At 39.0% G+C, this 21,949-nt stretch overlaps 1 protein-coding gene across 2 annotated transcripts in view; it reads right to left on the bottom strand.

Annotated features, from left to right (window-relative positions):
* The window catches only part of LOC120998159 (cytochrome b5 reductase 4), a 352,348-nt gene that overhangs the window by 195,836 nt on the left and 134,563 nt on the right, over positions 1-21,949 (bottom strand). For both annotated transcript variants that reach the window (XM_040428717.1, XM_040428718.1), the window contains exon 6: positions 18,557-18,608. In XM_040428717.1, coding sequence (XP_040284651.1) covers positions 18,557-18,608 — 52 coding nt within the window. The remainder of the gene's footprint in view (positions 1-18,556; positions 18,609-21,949) is intronic.

The following is a 21,949-nucleotide window of genomic DNA, read 5'->3' as shown; positions in this document are numbered from 1 at the left end:
CTTGATTGTAGAGTCATCGGAGAGGAGAGTAAAAGAATGGTGGCCGCCCACCAGAGGCGGACCAGAGTGGGTATTGATTCCACCTCTGGGCCACATCGGGAGGGGGGCCACCACCCCCACGGGAATGTGTTATAGAAAGCCGAACAGTTCAGATTCGGCGTTCAAGCCCATGGGTATAATTGAGTCGAAATTATATATAAACCGTGTCTCGACGCGGGACATGTGTTTAATGTTGTCCCCTCCTCTCCAATGAGGTCTAACTTTTTCAATACCAGCAAAAGAAAGACAGCTTGGGTCTTGGTCATGGTGCAATTTAAAATGTCTCGACACTGTATGCTTGTCTGATCCACCCCTAATTTTGTAAAAGTGTTCAGAAATTCTTTCTTTTAAAGTTCTTTTTGTGCGTCCTATGTACTGTTTGTTACACGGGCACTGAAGAATATAAATTACATTTTTACTATTACATGTTAAAAAGTCTTGTATTTCATGTTTAAAACCATTGGAGGTGGATATGACATTTGTTGTTTTTTTATTAAAACGTGTCTTTTTACAGTTTGGACAAGTGTTACATCTGAAAAAACCTTTTAAATGGAGCCATCCCTGTAGTGAAGGGTCTGAAATAGGGATGCTAGATTTTACCGTAGGGGCAATTTTTAAACCCAAGTTTGGAGCTTTTGTGTAGATTATAGTTGGTTTATTTGGTAATAATGCTCCAATTGTCTTGTCTTTCTGAATAAAGTGCCAGTGTTTATTTAGAATTTTTTCAATTTTTTTATATTGTGTGTTGAAAGGGAGAACTATGTTTGTGCGTTCTAATCCTGGCATTTTTTCTTTTTCTGTCAGATTATCTTTAGGGGTTTTGTCGAAGAACGTCTGTCTGTCCAATCTTTTGATTTTGTTTAATGATTCTTCAATACATTTTATTGGGTATTTTTTATCTACAAACTGTGATTTTAAAATCTCTGCTTCTTGTTCAAAGGTTTCATTATGAGTACAGTTCCTTTTTAGACGTCTAAATTGACTACTAGGGATGTTGAGTAGCCACCTAGGTAAATGACAGCTAGAATACAGAATAAAACTGTTTCTGGCTGTCGGTTTTTGGTATGTGGAACATAGTAATCTGTTCTGTTCGACTTTAATGTTGAGATCCAAAAATTCTAGATGCGTCTTACTAATATTGGAGGAGAAGCGAAGATTCAGTTCATTTGTATTAATTTGGTCCAAAAAGAAATTTTTCAATAATATTTACAATTTGTGTTGTATCCTTGATGTAAGACCTAGTATTTTTCACAACCTACTTCAACCGGTTGTGAAAAATACTAGGTCTTACATCAAGGATACAACACAAATTGTAAATATTATTGAAAAATTAAAATATGACCCTCAATGGATCCTAGGCACCCTAGATGTACAGACACTATATACATCAATTGACCATGCACAAGGGGTATTAGCAATGAAAAATCAACTTAAAAATAGTAAAATGTTCCATAATGAACAAATTGAGTTTATAGCGGAGGGAGTAGAATTAATTTTAAAACACAATTATTTTTTCTTTGATACGGACTACTACCTACAAATCACCGGAACAGCGATGGGCACCAGGTTCGCCCCCAGCTATGCCAACTTATTTATGGCTGAGTGGGAAACATTAAATATAGACCAGAAGCTGGGGTCGGACCTGGTGCTATGGTATCGCTATATCGATGACGTGATTTTTATCTGGAGGGGAAGTGAAACCACATTGAATTCCTTTTTGGACCAAATTAATACAAATGAACTGAATCTTCGCTTCTCCTCCAATATTAGTAAGACGCATCTAGAATTTTTGGATCTCAACATTAAAGTCGAACAGAACAGATTACTATGTTCCACATACCAAAAACCGACAGCCAGAAACAGTTTTATTCTGTATTCTAGCTGTCATTTACCTAGGTGGCTACTCAACATCCCTAGTAGTCAATTTAGACGTCTAAAAAGGAACTGTACTCATAATGAAACCTTTGAACAAGAAGCAGAGATTTTAAAATCACAGTTTGTAGATAAAAAATACCCAATAAAATGTATTGAAGAATCATTAAACAAAATCAAAAGATTGGACAGACAGACGTTCTTCGACAAAACCCCTTAAGATAATCTGACAGAAAAAGAAAAAATGCCAGGATTAGAACGCACAAACATAGTTCTCCCTTTCAACACACAATATAAAACAATTGAAAAAATTCTAAATAAACACTGGCACTTTATTCAGAAAGACAAGACAATTGGAGCATTATTACCAAATAAACCAACTATAATCTACACAAAAGCTCCAAACTTGGGTTTAAAAATTGCCCCTACGGTAAAATCTAGCATCCCTATTTCGGACCCTTCACTACAGGGATGGCTCCATTTAAAAGGTTTTTTCAGATGTAACACTTGTCCAAACTGTAAAAAGACACGTTTTAATAAAAAAACAACAAATGTCATATCCACCTCCAATGGTTTTAAACATGAAATACAAGACTTTTTAACATGTAATAGTAAAAATGTAATTTATATTCTTCAGTGCCCGTGTAACAAACAGTACATAGGACGCACAAAAAGAATTTTAAAAGAAAGAATTTCTGAACACTTTTACAAAATTAGGGGTGGATCAGACAAGCATACAGTGTCGAGACATTTTAAATTGCACCATGACCAAGACCCAAGCTGTCTTTCTTTTGCTGGTATTGAAAAAGTTAGACCTCATTGGAGAGGAGGGGACAACATTAAACACATGTCCCGCGTCGAGACACGGTTTATATATAATTTCGACTCAATTATACCCATGGGCTTGAACGCCGAATCTGAACTGTTCGGCTTTCTATAACACATTCCCGTGGGGGTGGTGGCCCCCCTCCCGATGTGGCCCAGAGGTGGAATCAATACCCACTCTGGTCCGCCTCTGGTGGGCGGCCACCATTCTTTTACTCTCCTCTCCGATGACTCTACAATCAAGTTACAAATTGGCTATAAATAGGGATCATGAAATACAGCTTTCAACACCGTTTTAAGATAGTCCGTATTAATCTTTTCAAATACTTTTTAAATATTGTCATATTTTATATAAATTTTTTCTTATAATATAATAAAGTGTTTGTGATATTATATTTAAAATGTATGTCTGTGCCTTCACATATGTATAGTTCATGGATAATGATATACACATTTTAACACATATTTTATATTTTAAATTTTATATCTTATATCTTTTATAAAAATGTATATTATAATTGTATATTCTTTTTATTTTTAGCCAAATAGTATGTTATGATGTAAAACAAACGAAAAATAATATAATTTATACTCCTATATATAAAGGACAACAATACGCATATGCACTGGGAAAAACCGCATCTGCGTTTTGTAAAGCAAGAAACCGCATTGCTAACGCACATGAAAATATTGTATAATAAACTTGAGAAATGCTAGATAACATGATTTGCTGAAACTAGAGTTGAAAATCGAAATATGCCAGACAATGTGATGACTATAGTTGAGTTATGCCAGACAACATGATTACTTAGAATGATGGCAAAAACAACACTTCTCTGTATAAAAAGAACAATTATCTGGACTGATCCATGCCAGGATTTATGTATGACCAGATCCACTACCATATTTTCGCTCCACCTTACTTTAAGGGATGTTGGGTATAAAAGGAGGATTAAACCCCTCTTACAGACCACCACTGAGGAAGGGGCCAGGAAAGGACCCCGAAACGCGTTTGGTTTCTGTACACTTTGGACATCAGCTGATGAACATTTATGAGACCCTAACATCCCGACAATTGGATCCTAACTTTGCCGGAACAGTGACACCGTGCAAATACGAACAAAGTAAGACGCCTTGATAATTACCAACTAGGTCCAGGCTTGCAAGATCGGTGAAAAGCTACCAAGAGATCTCTCATGCTGAGAGCTACATGACCACCTTGAGCAAGCGACTAGACCCAGGTATTGCCTAATCTGATTCAGTGAGCCTCGTGGGACGCCACGGTTATACTCACAACAGACGGCATATAACAGGTGCATTCCTATTACTAGACTGTACGTTGATTTGTTCCTATACAAGCAAATCTATCTCTTTAAATACAGGGACATTTATCCGCTTTTATCATCGGACATTATACCTGGCATATTTCTTCACTGGACTGTGTAGTGGTTCATCGAATATATACTGAATACATATCGAATATATAAACCACTTCTACATTTTATATTGTCTTTTATACCATTTATATTACCATAGTTGCCCTTTTTTTTTTATCTCTTTTTAGCATTGTCTATGTTATATTATTGTATTTATGCAGGTGTTATTATTACATTCTAATTCGCTATTTGGGTACTACATCATTTTATATTAGCATTGTATTTGATATTTTATTGCTATAAGTTCAGGGCTATTTATCAATTTTCCACTAATAAATTATTCTTATATTATATATATTTGTTCTTGGTCTTCACTTGGTCCAGCTGGAGAGTGCTCAGTCTTTCTACTTACATATACCAAAAATCATATGTACCCTAAACTAGTACCAACAAAACTGCCACCCTATCCCGTAGTTTCTAAAATGGGGTCACTTTTCTTGAGTTTCTATTTTAGGGGTGCATCAGGGGGGCTTCAAATGGGACACGGTGTAAAAAAAAACAGTCCAGCAAAATCTGCCTTCCAAAAACCGTATGGCATTCCTTTCCTTCTGCGCCCTGCCATGTGCCCGTACAGCGGTTTACGACCACATATGGGGTGTTTCTGTAAACTACAGAATCAGGGCCATAAATATTGAGTTTGGTTTGGCTGTTAACCCTTGCTTTGTAACTGGAAAAAAATTATTAAAATTGAAAATCTGCCCAAAAAGTGAATTTTTTAAATTGTATCTCTATTTTCCATTAATTCTTTTGGAACACCTAAAGGGTTAACAAAGTTTGTAAAATCAGTTTTGAATACCTTGAGGGGTGTAGTTTATAGAATGGGGTCATTTTTGGGTGGTTTCTATTATATAAGCCTCGCAAAGTGACTTCAGACCTGAAAATTGGGTTTTTGAAATTTGCTTCTAAACTTCTAAGCCTTGTAACATCCCCAAAAAATAAAATATCATTCCCAAAATGATCCAAACATGAAGTAGACATATGGGGAATGTAAAGTGATAACTATTTTTGGAGGTATTACTATGTATTATAGAAGTAGAGAAATTGAAACTTGGAAATTTGCAATTTTTGACAAATTTTGTGTAAATTTGGTATTTTTTTATAAATAAAAACGATTTTTTTTTTACTTCATTTTACCAGTGGCATGAAGTACAATATGTGACGAAAAAACAATCTCAGAATGGCCTGGATAAGTCAAAGCGTTTTATAGTTATCAGCACTTAAAGTGACACTGGTCAGATTTGCAAAAAATGGCCAAGTCCTTAAAGAGGACCTTTCACTAGAATAAAACATCTAAACTAACTATACAGACATGTAGAACGGCGCCCAGGGATCCCCCTGCACTTACTGTTATACCTGGGCGACACTCCGTTCTCCCGTTATAGCCTCCGGTATCTTCATAGTTAGGCTCCACCCAGGGGAACCTGCCGGCGTCTCATTCTCCCATGCTGTAACGCAGGCTATGAGCTGAGCGCTGTGATTGGCCAGCGTTACAGCATGGGAGAATGAGACGCCGGCAGGTTCCCCTGGGTGGAGCCTAACTATGAAGATACCGGGCGAACGGAGCGGCGCCCAGGTATAACAGTAAGTGCAGGGGAATCCCTGGGCGCCGCTCTACATGTCTGTATAGTTAGTTTAGATGTTTTATTCTAGTGAAAGATCCTCTTTAAGGTGAAATAGGGCTGAGTCCTTAAGGGGTTAAGGACCAAGTTCAGTTCGGAAATCACTTTGTGGGGCTTACATAGTAGAAACCCCCCATAAATGACCCCATTGTAGAAACACACCCCTCAAGTTACTCAAAACTGATTTTACAAACTTTGTTAATCCTTTAGGTGTTCCACAAGAATTAAAGGAAAACGGAGATTAAATTTCACTTTTGTGGCAGATTTTCCATTTTAATCCATTTTTTTCTTTAACACATCGAGGGTTAACAGCCAAACAAAACTCAATATTTATTACTCTGATTTTGCAGTTTACATAAACACCCCACATGTGTTCGTAAACTGATGCAAGGGCACACGGCAGGGCGCAGAAGACAAGCCATATGGTTTTTGGAAGGCAGATTTTGCGGAACTGGTTTTTAGATGCCATGTCCCATTTCAAGTTCCCATTTCCCACAAAAAGTGACCTTATTTTTGAAACTAGGGGATAAGGTGCCAGTTTTATTGGTACTATTTTGGGTACATATGATATTTAATTGCTCTATATTAAGTTTTCTGTGAGGCAAGGTAACCAAAAATGGCTGTTTTGGCACCGTTTTTATTTTTTGAACGTTCATCTGACAGGGTAGATCATGTGCTATTTTTTATAGAGCAGGTTGTTACGGATGCAATGATATCAAATACAGTATGTCTACTTTCTTTGTTTGTTTCAGTTTTACATAATAAAGCATTTTTGAAAAAAATATATATGTTTTTGTGTTTCCATTTTCTGAACGCCATATTTTTTTATTTTTCTGCCAATCGTCTTGTGCAGGGGCTCTTTTTTTGCAGGAAGAGTTAATGTTTTTATTGGTACAATTTTTGGGTACATATGGATTTTTTGATCATTATTACACTTTATGGGGCAAGGTGACCCAAAAATTGGTTGTTTTAGCACAGTTTTTATTTATTTATTTATTTTTACACCGTTTACCTGAGGGGTTAGGTCATGTGACATTTTTATAGAGCAGATGGTTATGGACGTGGCAATACCTAATATGTATACTTTTTCTTATTTATTTAAGTTTTACACAACAATAGCATTTTTGAAACAAAAAAAAAATTATGTTTTAGTGTCTCCATTGAAATAAATAACAGGAATAGCTCACTCCTATGCGATCAGGACCAGGTGCTCTAGGCCAGGAAACTGTATCACCTGTACAGAGAAAAATACTGGAAATAGATAAATAAACTGGACTGGCACTCTGTATGTGTGGTGTAATACGGATAAAATACAATAAAATGTCAATAAAACATATAAAATGCAATATAAAGTGATCACACAATTTAATTCAAATAGCAATACAATCACCAAAATATATGGCAAAAAATCATAATAGCTAAAAAATAGACACTGCACAGCAATATTATGTAAAATAAACACTGCAATAACAATAATAGATTGTTCATAAAATATGATCCTAATGTATTCTTGGAATCATGTCCAATAATGTTCAATGATGTTCCTACATATATGGGTCTTTTGATAGAACAAAAAAGCAGGTGAAATGTCCTTCCTCTCAAATGCTATATAGAGGGAAATGCCGCTTGAATGTGCGGTTGTAAGTTCTGTCCGTGATTTGAAGAGGACTTTGAAAAAAACAGGTTCCCAAAATAGCTTTAGTTACGATCCAATTCAATAGGTGGATAAAGTGCTGTGTGCTCTAAGGTAACAATGAATCTTACCTTGGCCCAGATGATATTCAAAGTGGATATAGATACCACATACCTGATTATTCCTCTGTAATATGCACGGTTTCGTGTTATATGGATGAACGCCGAGGTAGCGTGGTCTATGGCGTGCTCCTGGCTTAGTCCGTAGCAAGGTATCGTGAAAGCTGATGACCGGACTGTTCGTATCCCAGGACGCCCACGTCTCACGTGATCTATGACGTGCCTCTAGTCCGTGACCATGTCGAGGTATCGCAGGAACTGTGCTCAGCGGTTTCTATGTAGAAAGATTTTTTACTGGAGCGCTCCAATTTTTAAAGAAATATTCACAGACTTTGTGTCATCTGTAAAAAGGCCTTAGACGAAATGGGAGCTATTTCCCATTTCGTCTAATAACTGGTTGAACCTCCTTTGGCAGCAATAACTTCAACCAAACGTTTCCTGTAGTTGCAGATAGACGTGCACAACGGTCAGGAGTAATTCTTGACCATTCCTCTTTACAGAACTGTTACAGTTCAGTAATATCCTTGGGATGTCTGGTGTGAATCGCTTTCTTGAGGTCATGCCACAGCATCTCAATCGGGTTGAGGTCAGGACTCTGACTGGGCCACTCCAGAAGGCGTATTTTCTTCTGTTTAAGCCATTCTGTTGTTGATTTACTTCTATGTTTTGGGTCGTTGTCCTGTTGCAACACCCATCTTTTGTTGAGCTTCAGCTGGTGGACAGGTGGCCTTAAGTTCTCATGCAAAATGTCTTGATAAACTTGGGAATTCATTTTTCCTTCGATGATAGCAATCCGTCCAGGCCCTGATGCAGCAAAGCAGCCCCAAACCATGATGCCCCCACCACCATACTTCACAGTTGGGAAGAAGATTTGATGTTGGTGTGCTGTGCCTCTTTTTCTCCACACATAATGTTGTGTGTTTCTTCCAAACAACTCAACTTTGGTTTCATCTGTCCACAGAATATTTTGCCAGTACTGCTGTGGCACATCCAGGTGCTCTTGTGCAAACTGTAAACGTGCAGCAATGTTTTTTTTTTTTTGGACAGCAGTGACTTCCTCTGTGGTATCCTCCCATGAAATCCATTCTTGTTTAGTGTTTTACGTATCGTAGATTCGCTAACAGGGATGTTAGCATATGCCACAGACTTTTGTAAGTCTTTAGCTGACACTCTAGGATTCTTCTTCACCTCATTGAGCAGTCTGCTCTGTGCTCTTGCAGTCATCTTTACAGGACGGCCACTCCTAGGGAGAGTAGCAGCAGTGCTGAACTTTCTCCATTTATAGACAATTTGTCTTACCGTGGACTGATGAACAGCAAGGCTTTTGGAGATACTTTTATAACCCTTTCCACTTTTATGCAAGTCAACAATTCTTAATAGTAGGTCTTCTGAGAGCTCTTTTGTGCAAGGCATCATTCACATCAGGAAATGCTTCTTGTGAAAAGCAAACCCAGAACTGGTGTGTGTTTTTTTATAGGGCAGCTGTAACCAACACCTCCAATCTCATCTTATTGATTGGACTCCAGTTGGCTGACACCTCACTCCAATTAGCTCTTGGAGATGTCATTAGTCTAGGGGTTCACATACTTTTTCCACCTGCACTGTGAATGTTTACATGGTGTGTTCAATAAAAACATGGTAACATTTAATTCTTTGTGTGTTATTAGTTTAAGCAGACTGTGATTGACTATTGTTGTGACTTAGATGAAGATCAGATCACATTTTATGACCAATTAGTGCAGAAATCCATATCATTCCAAAGGGTTCACATACTTTTTCTTGCAACTGTATATATATATATATATATATATATATATATATCTCTTATATTATAAAAATGAGTTTATGTCTGTCTGTCTGTCTAGACGTCTGTCTGGACGTTCTTTATGCGCGACCAAACGACTGGACCGATCTTCACCAAATTTGGCACACAGGTACATCAGGTGACCGGGAAGGTTTTAGAGTGGGTCTCCGCTCTCTAGGACGTACCGTTCCTCAGATATTCCAAAAAAAATTACCTGCATTAGCCAATAAAAGCCCCCAACTGCTATGCACATGGTCACATGTCCCTTATCAGTCAATAAAAGCTTGCAGGCTCTTAGTCTCCACATACACACAGTATTATTCCAGGTTTCCATAACAACCCAGCCATTTTTCTTCAGTGCTATAAGTCAACTTTAGGCTAGGACTACACGACGACATGCACAGCTCAGCAGACAGTATCACACAATAGACTTAGATACACAGCAGACAGTATCACACATGATAGGATTAGATACACAGCTCAACAGACAGCATCACACATGATAGGATTAGACACACCGCTCAACAGACAGTATCACACATGATAGGATTAGATACACAGCTCAGCAGGCAGTATCATAGGGTAGGATATTAGATACACAGTTCAGCAGACAGTATCACACAGGATAGAATTAGATACAAAGCTCAGCAGACAGTGTCACACAGGATAGTATTAGATACACAGCTCCGCAGACAGTATCACACAGGGTAGGATTAGATACACAGCTCATCAGACAGTATCACACAAGATAAGATTAGATACACAGCTCAGCAGACAGTATCACACAGGATATGATTAGATACACAGCTTAGGAGACAGTATCACACAACATAAGATTAGATACACAGCTCAGCAGACAGTATCACACAGGATAGGATTAGATACACTAATCAATGTACTCGCGTACTAATCTTCCTAGCACTGACTGGTGCACATAACATTATATTGATTTAGAATTATGTCAGTGTTATACAATACATTCCAGAACTCTAAGGGTTACATAGCATCATAAATCAATATAATGCTATCAGTGCTAGGAGAGTCAGTACGGGAGCTTCTGCAGACACATGCTGCGGGTTCAATACATTGAACTTGCTTCTGTGAAACCAGCCATAAGGGTTATTAGGTGACATGCACAGAGTACCATTCACACAGCTAGAAAGAATGGCTCAATATTTTTAATAAAGACCAATTGAAAAAAACTCTTTCTAAGCCAAAATGTGTAAAATGCAATCATAAAAAAATTGCACATAGCCTTTAAACATATTAAATAAAATATATAGATACATACATATTTATATACATGTATACACAGGATAGAATATATATACAGTACAAACCAAAAGTTTGGACACACCTTCTCATTCAAAGAGTTTTCTTTATTTTCATGACTATGAAGGCATCAAAACTATGAATTAACACATGTGGAATTATATACATAACAAACAAGTGTGAAACAACTGAAAATATGTCATATTCTAGGTTCTTCAAAGTAGCCACCTTTTGCTTTGATTACTGCTTTGCACACTCTTGGCATTATCTTGATGAGCTTCAAGAGGTAGTCACCTGAAATGGTCTTCCAACAGTCTTGAAGGAGTTCCCAGAGATGCTTAGCACTTGTTGGCCCTTTTGCCTTCACTCTGCGGTCCAGCTCACCCCAAACCATCTCGATTGGGTTCAGGTCCGGTGACTGTGGAGGCCAGGTCATCTGGCGCAGCACCCCATCACTCTCCTTCATGGTCAAATAGCCCTTACTTTCAAAGTTTTCCCAATTTTTCGGCTGACTGACTGACCTTCATTTCTTAAAGTAATGATGGCCACTCGTTTTTCTTTACTTAGCTGCTTTTTTCTTGCCATAATACAAATTCTAACAGTCTATTTAGTAGGACTATCAGCTGTGTATCCACCTGACTTCTCCTCAACGCAACTGATGGTCCCAACCCCATTTATAAGGCAAGAAATCCCACTTATTAAACCTGACAGGGCACACCTGTGAAGTGAAAACCATTTCAGGGGACTACCTCTTGAAGCTCATCAAGAGAATGCCAAGAGTGTGCAAAGCAGTAATCAAAGCAAAAGGTGGCTACTTTGAAGAACCTAGAATATGACATATTTTCAGTTGTTTCACACTTGTTTGTTATGTATATAATTCCACAAGTGTTAATTCATAGTTTTGATGCCTTCAGTGTGAATCTACAATTTTCATTTTCAATTAGTCATGAAAATAAAGAAAACTCTTTGAATGAGAAGGTATGTCCAAACATTTGGTCTGTACTGTATATATATATATATATATATATATATACACACATATACACACACACTGTGTAGATATATATATATATATATATATATATATACACATACACACACACACACACACACACACTGAAGAAATCGACAGCACTCCTTGGCTTGAGGAAGGTTCTGTGAGAGGACCGAAACGTCGCTGCTGTGAAATGTGTGAATAGAACGTGGGATCAATACAAGTACATCAATGCTCTTACAAAGACACTCAGCTTTTAACCTGGATTCAAAGCACTGCATAAACTGTAAGTTGGGGCTCAGTTGTGGATATAAAAAGTCTACACACCCCTGTTAAAATGTCAGGTTTCTGTGCTGTAAAAAATGAGACAAAGATAAATCATTTCAGAACTTTTTCCACCTTTAATGTGACCTATAAACTGTACAACTCAATTGAAAAACAAACTGAAATCTGTGGTTGCATAAGTGTGCACACCCTCTTATAACTGGGAATGTAGCTGTGTTCAGAATTAAGCAATCACATTCAAAATCATGTTAAATAGGAGTCAGCATACACCTGTCATCATTTAAAGTGCCTCTGATTAACTCCAAATAAAGTTCAGCTGCTCTAGTTGGTATTTTCCTGAAATTTTCTTAGTTGCATCCCACAGCAAAAGCCATGGTCCACAGAGAGCTTCCAAAGCATCAGAGGGATCTCATTGTTAAAAGGTATCAGTCAGGATAAGGGTACAAACGAATTTCCAAGGCATTAGATATTCCATGGAACACAGTGAAGACAGTCATCATAAAGTGGAGAAAATATGGCACAACAGTGACATTACCAAGAACTGGACGTCCCTCCAAAATTGATGAAAAGACAAGAAGAAAACTGGTCTGGGAGGCTACCAAGAGGCCTACAGCAACATTAAAGGAGCTGCAGGAATATCTAGCAAGTACTGGCTGTGTGGTACATGTGACAACAATCTCCCGTATTCTTCATATGTCTGGGATATGGGGTAGAGTGGCAAGACGAAAGCCTTTTTTCCTTACGAAGAAAAACATCCAAGCCAGGCTACATTTTGCAAAAACACATCTGAAGTCTCCCAAAAGCATGTGGGAAAAGGTGTTATGGTCTGATGAAACCAAGGTTGAACTTTTTGGCCATAATTCCAAAAGATATGTTTGGCGCAAAAACACTGCACATCACCAAAAGAACACCATACACACAGTGAAGCATGGTGGGGCCAGCATCATGCTTTGGGGCTTTTTTTCTTCAGCTGGAACTGGGGCCTTAGTTAGGCTACTTTCACACCCGCGTTCGGTGCAGATTCGTTTTGTATCTGCACAGATACCAGTCAATATTGGCACAAAACCTTCAGGCTTCTGCCAGAAAGCTGAACATGAAGAGGAACTTCATCTTTCAGCATGACAACGACTCAAAGCATACATCAAAATCAACAAAGGAATGGCTTCACCAGAAGAAGATTAAAGTTTTGGAATGGCCCAGCCAGAGCCCAGACCTGAATCCGATTGAAAATCTGTGAGGTGATCTGAAGAGGGCTGTGCACAGGAGATTCCCTCGCAATCTGACAGATCTGGAGTGTTTTTGCAAAGAAGAGTGGGCAAATCTTGCCAAGTCAAAATGTGCCATGCTGATAGACTCATACCCAAAAAGACCGAGTGCTGTAATAAAATCAAAAGGTGCTTCAACAAAGTATTAGTTATGCAACCATATTATTTTATTTTTATATTTTTTCTTCCCTCTACCTTAAAGATTTCAGTTTGTTTTTCAACTGAGTTGTACATTTTCTAGGACACATTAACTCCTTAAGGACACAGCCATATTTCACCTTAAGGACCAGGCCATTTTTTGCAAATCTGACCAGTGTCACTTTATATGGTGATAACTTTAAAACACTTTGACTTAGCCAAGCCATTCTGAGATTGTTTTTTTCGTCACATATTGTACTTCATGACACTGGTAAAATAGAGTAAAAAAAAATTCACTTTTATTTATTTAAAAAAATACCAAATTTACAAAAATTAGCAAAAACTCGCAAATTTCCAAGTTTCAATTTCTTTACTTGTATAATACATAGTAATACCTACAAAAATTGTTATTACTCTACATTCCCCATATGTCTACTTCATGTTTGGATAATTTTGGGAATGCCATTAAATTTTTTGGGAACGTTACAAGGCTTAGAAGTTTAGAAGCAAATATTGGCATTTTTCAGAAATTTTAAAAACCCACTTTTTAAGGACCAGTTCAGGTCTGAAGTCACTTTGTGAGGCTTACATAATAAAAACTACCCAAAAATGACCCCATTCTAGAAACTACACCCCTCAAGGTATTCAAAACTGATTTTACAAGCTTTATTAACACTTTAGGCATTCCATAAGATTTAATGGAAAATGGAGATAAAATTTCAGAATTTAAATTTTTGGGCAAATTTTCTATTTTAAACCATTTTTTTCCAGTAACAAAGCAAGGGTTAACAGCCAAACAAAACTTAATATTTATTGCCCTGATTCTTTAGTTTACAGAAACACCCCATATGTGGTCGTAAAACTGCTGTATGACCAAACGGCAGGGCGCACAAGGAAAGGAATGCCATATGGTTTCTGGAAGGCAGATTTTGATGGCCTTTTGTTTTTGACACCATGTCCCATTTGAAGCCCCCTGATGCACCCCTAGAGTAGAAACTCCAAAAAAGTGACCCCATTTTTGAAACTACGGGATAAGGTGGCAGTTTTGTACTATTTTAGAGTACATATGATTTTTGGTTGCTCTATATTACACTTTGTGTGAGGCAAGATAACAAAAAATAGAAATTCTGAAATTTCATCTCCATTTGCCAATAACTCTTGTGCAACACCTAAAGGGTTAACAAAGTTTGTAAAATCAGTTTTGAATACCTTGAGGGGTGTAGTGTCTTAAATGGGGTAACTTTTTGGAGTTTCTACTCTAGGGGTGCATCAGGGGGGCTTCAAATGGGACATGGTGTCAAAAAACCAGTCCAGCAAAAACCGCCTTCCAAAAACCATATGGCGTTCCTTTCCTTCTGCGCCCTGCCGTGTGGCCATACAGCAGTTTACGACCACATATGGGGCATTTCTGTAAACTACAAAATCAGGGCCATAAATATTGAGTTTTGTTTGGCTGTTAACCCTTGCTTTGTTATGGGAAAAAAAGGATTAAAATGGAAAATTTTGGCACGGTTTTTATTTTTTATTATTTACAACGTTCATCTGACAGGTTATATCATGTGCTATTTGTATAGAGCAGGTTCTTACAGACGCGGCGATACCCAATAGGTATACCATATTTTTATTTATTTAGGTTTTACACAATAATATCATTAAAAAAAAAAAAATATATATATATATATATATATATATATGTTTTAGTGTCTCCATAGTCTGAGAGACAGTTTTTTTATTTTTTGGGCGATTGTCTTATGTAGGGTATCATGTATTGTTGCGGGATGAGGTGACGGTTAGATTGGCACCATTGTGGGGGGCATACGCCTTTTTGATCGCTTGGTGTTGCACTTTTAGTGACGTAAGGTGACAAAACAAATTTTTTTTTTAGCACAGTTATTAACATTTTTTGACAGTGTTCACCTGAGGGGTTTTTTCATATGATATTTTTATAGAGCCGGTCGTAACGGGCGTGGCGATACCTAATATGTATACTTTCTTTTATTTTTTTAAGTTTTACACAATAATATAATTTTTGAAAATAAATAAATCATGTTTTAGTGTCTCCATAGTCTGAGAATCCAAGATTTTTCAGTTTTTGGGCGATTGTCTTAGGTAGGGTATCATTTTTGTGGGATGAGATGACGGTTAGATTGGCACTATTTTGGGGGGCATACGACTTTTTGATCGCTTGCTAATACACTTTTTGTGATGTAAAATGGCTTTTTTGAAACTTTTTCTTTACGGTGTTCACCTCAGGGTTTAGGTCATGTGGTATTTTTATAGAGCAGGTTCTTACGGATGCGGCGATAACTAATATGTCTACTTTTTTTTTTTTACGTTTAACATGAAAAAGCATTTTTGAAACAAAAAAATCATGTTTTAGTCTGAGAGCCATAGTTTTTTTTATTTATTGAGCCATTGTCTCATGTAGAGGCTAATTTTTTGCGGGATGAGGTCACGGTTTGATTGGTACTATTTTGGCGTATATATGACTTTTTTGATCACTTTTATTAACTTTTTGGGGAAGTAAGGTGGGCAAAATTTCAATTTCATCATAGTTTTTATTAAAATATTTTTATGGTGTTCACCGTGCGGGGAAAGTAACATGACCATTTTATAGATCAGGTCATTAAGGACGCGGTGATATCAAACATAGGGAAATGTAGGGAATATTATTGTTTTAATTTTTTATCAGTGATACATGTTTATTTATTTATTTTTATTTTTTTTTAACTTCTTTTTACTTTTTTATTTGACCCAGACCCACTTGGTTCTTGAAGATCCAGTGGGTCTGATGTCTGAATAATACAGTACAGTACACTATATAGTGTACTGTACTGTATTTTCACTTTACAAAGTCTGATTAGACTTCTGCCTTTAGCAGAAGTCTGATCAGCACCATGGACAGCCTCTGATCAGCACCATGGACAGCCGGAAGCCTGAGAAGGCGTCCGGTTGCCATGGTAGCCATCACTCACTGCCAAAACAGAGCAGTGGGTGATGGGGAGGGAGGGAGGAGGCTCCCTCCCTGTTAATCTCTTCCATACAGCAGTCCCTACGGATCGCGGCATGGAAGGGGTTAAATGCCTGACATCTGTGCCAGCAGATGTCAGGCGTGTTTTATTGCAGACTAGACCGCAATTAAAGTTTTTTGCTTAAAAAGGGTGTTTTATTAATAGAAGAATATAACCACAGTATCTAAAGGGTGTATCTCACACGTCCTGATCCAGACTAGGCCGGATTCTAAGTTTTGTGTACAAAATGGCTGTTTTTCAGATAACTGAATAGAAACACAGTATCTAAAGGGTGTATCTCACATGTACTGATCCAGACTAGGCCGGATTTTAAGTTTTTTGCCCAAAATGGTTGTTTTTCAAATAACTGAACAGAACCACAGTATCTAAAAGGTGTATCTCACAATGACATATGCAGCAAAGGCTGCAAAATTAACATTTTTGCCCAAAACGGGTGTTTGTTTAATAACAGAATATGACAGAGTGAATTTCACACGTGCTGATGCTGCAAGGGCTGTAAAATTGTGTATTTTGCCAAAAAAGGGTGTTTTTAAAAACCCAGAAAATCATGGCTGTATTTCTAGCTTAAATTGCACACTGAATAATCCTGCAAAGGCACCAGATGTTGGATATTGCCAAAAATTGGTGTTTTTTCAAAGCCAGAAAATTTTTTTTTTTTTTAAAACTTGTTTTTAACAATCACAGATGCAGCAAGGGCTGCAATATTAAGTATTTTGCAAAAAAAGGTTTTTTTTTTATAACAGAATATGAAAGCTGTATATAACGATTGAATTTCACACGTGCAGATGCAGCTAGGGCTGTAAAATAGTGTATTTTGCATGAAAAGAGTGTTTGTAAAAACCCAGAAAATTATAACTGTATTTCTAGCTTAAATTGCACAGTGACTAATCCTGCAAATGCACCAGATGTTGTATATTGCCAAAAAAGGGTGTGTTTTTAAAAACCAGATTATTAGTGCAGTATTTCAAGCTTGGATTTGAATGTCAGAAAAGCTCAGATGCAGTGCTGGTGCACTAAGCTTGCATAAAATGGCCACCGCCGCCCACCTAACAGACGGATAAAAGTTATTTTTTTCTGTCCCTGGGCTCAGGGCAGGGTAAAAAGATTGTGCCCTGCACCCACACAGCTAATTCTATGTCGATCGCTGAGTTCAATTGGAATTCTGATCACAGATTCTGTCCTATTCTCTCCCTGAAAGCACCAGCAGAATCCTCTCCCTACACTGGTACCAGCAGAGTGACGTGCAGCGCTACGTGACTCCAGCTTATATAGAGGCTGGGTCACATGCGGCACTGGCCAATCACAGCTATTCCATTAGTAGGCATGGCTGTGATGGCTTCTAAGGGCACACCGTTAAACGCTTGTTGATTGGCTGCTCTGCAGCCTTTCAAAAAGCGCTAAGAAATGGCCGAACACCGAACCCGAACTTTTACTGAAAGGTTCGGGTCCGGGGTCCAAAAATCCTAAAGTTCGGTACGAACCCGAACTTTACAGTTGCAACATCTGTGGCATTGTGCTGTGTGATCAAACTGCTCATGGGAGCAAAACCGAAAGTGTTGCGTTTATATTTTTGCTCAGTGTTATGTATATATATATATATATCTTATAAGTCAATGCCACAGTTTACTATAACTATATACAATACAAATGCGGGGGCTCATAGGCAGGGGAGTTCTGGGACTCATAGGCAATTGTCCTCCACCACAAGCTGCTGACTCATATTAGACGCCACTGACAAGAGCAGCCTGCACATACTCTGCTCTTACAGGTCTACAGCACAGGCGCAGATAGACTGCGAAGAGGATCTGGCATGGACGAGCTTGCCATGGACAAATTCGGCTGCAGGGCAGAGCAGGGCTCAGGGGGTGTGGCTTCAAATAGGAGAAAAAACACACAGATCTGCTTTATGACATATATTAGGAAGTTTACTTTTCCCCTGCCTCCCACACACTAATAGCAAATACATAGAGAATGCACAAACCATTTAATAAATCAGAAATGTCATTGTGAATTGCTGCTTCTTACATAAAGGTTCTGTTTTTTGAATAAAATACAGGTTCCTACAACATGGCCAACCATTTAACTAATGGAGTTTGACAGTGGTTGCACCCCACTATTCATACATTTATCACATATCCTTGTTTTATACCATTATTTTAACAAGTAGAACAGCTATAATCAGACAATAGGAAATATTGTAGAAGAGTCACATATTGTACTAACCTTGGCTTAAATGCTTTACCAGACTCCTGTTTAGCGCTGCTAGGAAGCAAGCCTAAATAATAAAGAAAAAGAAATATAGTCTGCTAAACAAGTCATGGATACAAAGCCCTAAAGGAAATGTCCCTGCAAGGTTAGGGCCGCAAAACAGTCAATATAAACAATATTCTCAACATTCAAGAAATCCACAATGTTAGGGTCCATTCACACGTCCGTAGAATGGGTCCGTATCCGTTCCGCAATTCTGCGGAATGGGTGCGGACCCATTCATTCTCTATGGGGAAGGAATGGATGCAGACAGCAAACAGTGTGCTGTCCGAATCCGCATTTCCGGAGCGCGCCCCCGATCTTCCGGTCCGCGGCTCCGGAAAAAAATAGAACATGCCCTATTCTTGTCCACAATTGCGGACAAGAATAGGCAGTTCTATTGGGTGCTGGCCGAGTGTATTGCAGATCCGCAATACACTACGGACGTGTGAATGGATCCTTACATTCATTCAAATCGGAAGAAGTGTTTGCAGCATGCTACACAAAGACAAGGTTAGGGTGCCCACACAGAACAGTAATTCTTATCATCAATATGACTGGAAAAGGGCGGATCAGTCGTCTGTTCCAATTTCTGTCTGCAAAACATGGAAGTATATGAGCGTACATATGGCATCTGTGTTTTTGACCCTGAACCTATTCATTTGAATGAATGAGTCCCAGATGGGAAACAGACAAGAATGGTGCATGTTGAGAGTTTCTTAGCACAGACACAGACCAGACTTCCACAAAAGGAGGGTATAATAAGAGCACCACCTTTCCTAAGAAATATAATAAAAAATGGCAGAGAGAGGACAGGAATCCAGGTCAACATCAGGGAAGGGGTCATTAGGGGGAAACACCATCCCCTCTCCTCTCCCTCCTTTACCTCCTCAGTCAACACCAACTCGCCCTCTTTTTTAGTACAGAGCCAAATTCCTTATCAGCTAAGAGACAGAAACAGAGGAGGCGAGAACCAGACACAGACAGTGACACACAGGTCATAAACCTCTCATCACGTGTACTGACTAAGGCTAAGTTCACACGAACGTGTGTGATCCGTGGCCGTATTGCGGCCCGCAAATCGCGGGCCGCAATACACGGCCACAGTTCCGTGTGCATTCCGCATCACGGATGCGGACTCATTCACTTCAATGGGTACGCAAATCTGGAATCGCGGAACGGCCGCACGGGACGTGGGGTTACGTCCCGTACTTCCGTTCCGCAAAAAGATAGAACATGTCCTATCTTTTAGCGGAACGGGCGGATCGCGGACCCATTAAAGTGAATGGGTCCGCGATCCGATGCGGCTGACCTACGGCCGGCGATCGTGCATTGCAGCCCGCTATTTGTGGGCCGCAGCACAGGCACGGGTCACACACGTTCGTGTGAACTCGGCCTAAGTTAGAGATTGGTCTTTTAAAAAGAGGTCTTTCATTTGTACCCACCACTGAGTTCACACCATTCTTCTGGGTAAAAGATTTGAACCTATTCTGTCGAAAGCTAAAATGGCATAAGTTCTTCAAGCATTCCAATTGACAATCATGTGGGGACTTGGGGATCTGTGAGAATGACTTTGTGGATTTACAGGTCTTCATGGAACTTTGGGAAGAGAGCTCCCGCAATCCAGGAGAAATTTCCCTTCACTGATCTCCGTCCAGGGAGTACCAAATAGCCAACGCCCTTTAATTATGAGCATATCGATATCTTTCTTCAGCTAGTCGTCTCCGAGTTTGAAAATCTAAAAATTAGGCACCCCCCTTAACTATAATCTAACAAGAGGTGAGAGGGAGGCACTAAAGTCATTGGAGAAAGATAAATCAATTATCAAGCCAATCGGATAAAGGTGCCAATCTTGTAATTCTTGAACACAAGAAATATCAGAAGATGTGCCATGACATTCTAAAGGACGGAGGAGGCTACTGTGTAATATGGACAGACCCCACACCCTTTTTTAAGTGGAGTTAGAAACAATCCTGAATGTCGGGATAACCAAGAAGGTCATTAACAAAGCTGAATATAAATTCATCCTTCCTAAGACATTGAAGCAAGCAACCTTCTACGCAATCCCCAAAATCCACAAGGGCCTGTACTCCTTGAAAGGACGCCCGATTGTATCAGGGGTTAACTCTCTAATGCAAAATTGCGGTCTATACCTGGACCAGGTCCTCCAGACAATTCCTTCTGGCCCTCCCATCGTATACCCGAGATACGATGGACTTCCTCTGGAAGATTGAAACCCTAACTGTGGACCCCTCATGCCTCAGCCAGCATTGACGTAGAATCCCTCTATAGCTCAATTCGACACGATAAGAGACTGTCTGCTGTAGCCTATTATCTTAGCATGAGGGGTACACAATTTGCAGCCCACAATCAGTTTATCCTCTCTCTATTAGAGTTTATCCTCACTCACAACTTCTTTGTGTTCAACTGCCGTTTCTACCACCAGCTCAAGGGGTACTGCGATGGGGAGCCTCTGTGCTCCCATGTATGCAAATCTCTTCCTGGGCTGGTGGGACGACACTGTCGTATTTCCAGATAAACAAACATGGTGGAGTAATAAAGTCTCATTCTGGACAAGATACATCGAGGACATTTTTGTAATCTGGAACGGGAATAGAGAGGATTTCAATAAATTCATCGATACATTAAACATGAGTAAAATTGGTCAGAAATTCACTCACAAAATTCAAGACGAGCAAATCACCTTTTTGGATGTGAGGATGAACAAACAGGGTGGAAAACTGATGACCACACTGTTCAGGAAACCCACAGCAACAAATTAAATTTTACATTGAGATAGTTACCATCCCCCGGTCGTAAAAAGAGGCATCCCCAAAGGCCAATATTTGCGGGTTCGGAGGAACTTTTCGGACACTAAGAACTTCAATATAGAAGCCAGAAAATTACAGAACAGATTCCTCGATAGGGGGTATCCACAAGGTATCCTGAGGGATGCCTTTAAGCAAGCATCCATGCAGGAGAGATAGGATCTCCTCACCCCTAGAGCCCCACCTGACAAAAAGACTCAGATACGTCTAATCTCCACCTTCGATAGGGGTAACGCTAAAATTAAAAGAGTCTTGGACAAATACTAGCCCAGCCTATCGATGGATCCAGATCTGTCATGTGTAATCACGACTCACCCCAGAATTACCTACCGAAGGGGAAGAAGCCTCAAAGATTGACTAGTTCATAGTCACTATACAGCTCCGATAGGAATAGGCACGTGTCTGGACCGCAACCCCTTGGGAATCTTCCGTTGCGGTAGTTGTAAAGCATGCAACTACATCTCCACTTCCAAAAAGATCTCTTGCTCTACTACCAACCAGATCTTTAAGATCAGGGATTTGTCTCTATTTGTCAATGCCC

This window comes from Bufo bufo, chromosome 4 (assembly GCF_905171765.1).
Source record: "Bufo bufo chromosome 4, aBufBuf1.1, whole genome shotgun sequence".
Classification (NCBI taxonomy): Eukaryota; Metazoa; Chordata; class Amphibia; order Anura; family Bufonidae; genus Bufo; species Bufo bufo.
The sequence above is the reverse complement of the archived record's forward strand: the minus strand, read 5'-3'. Positions and strand labels throughout refer to the sequence as shown.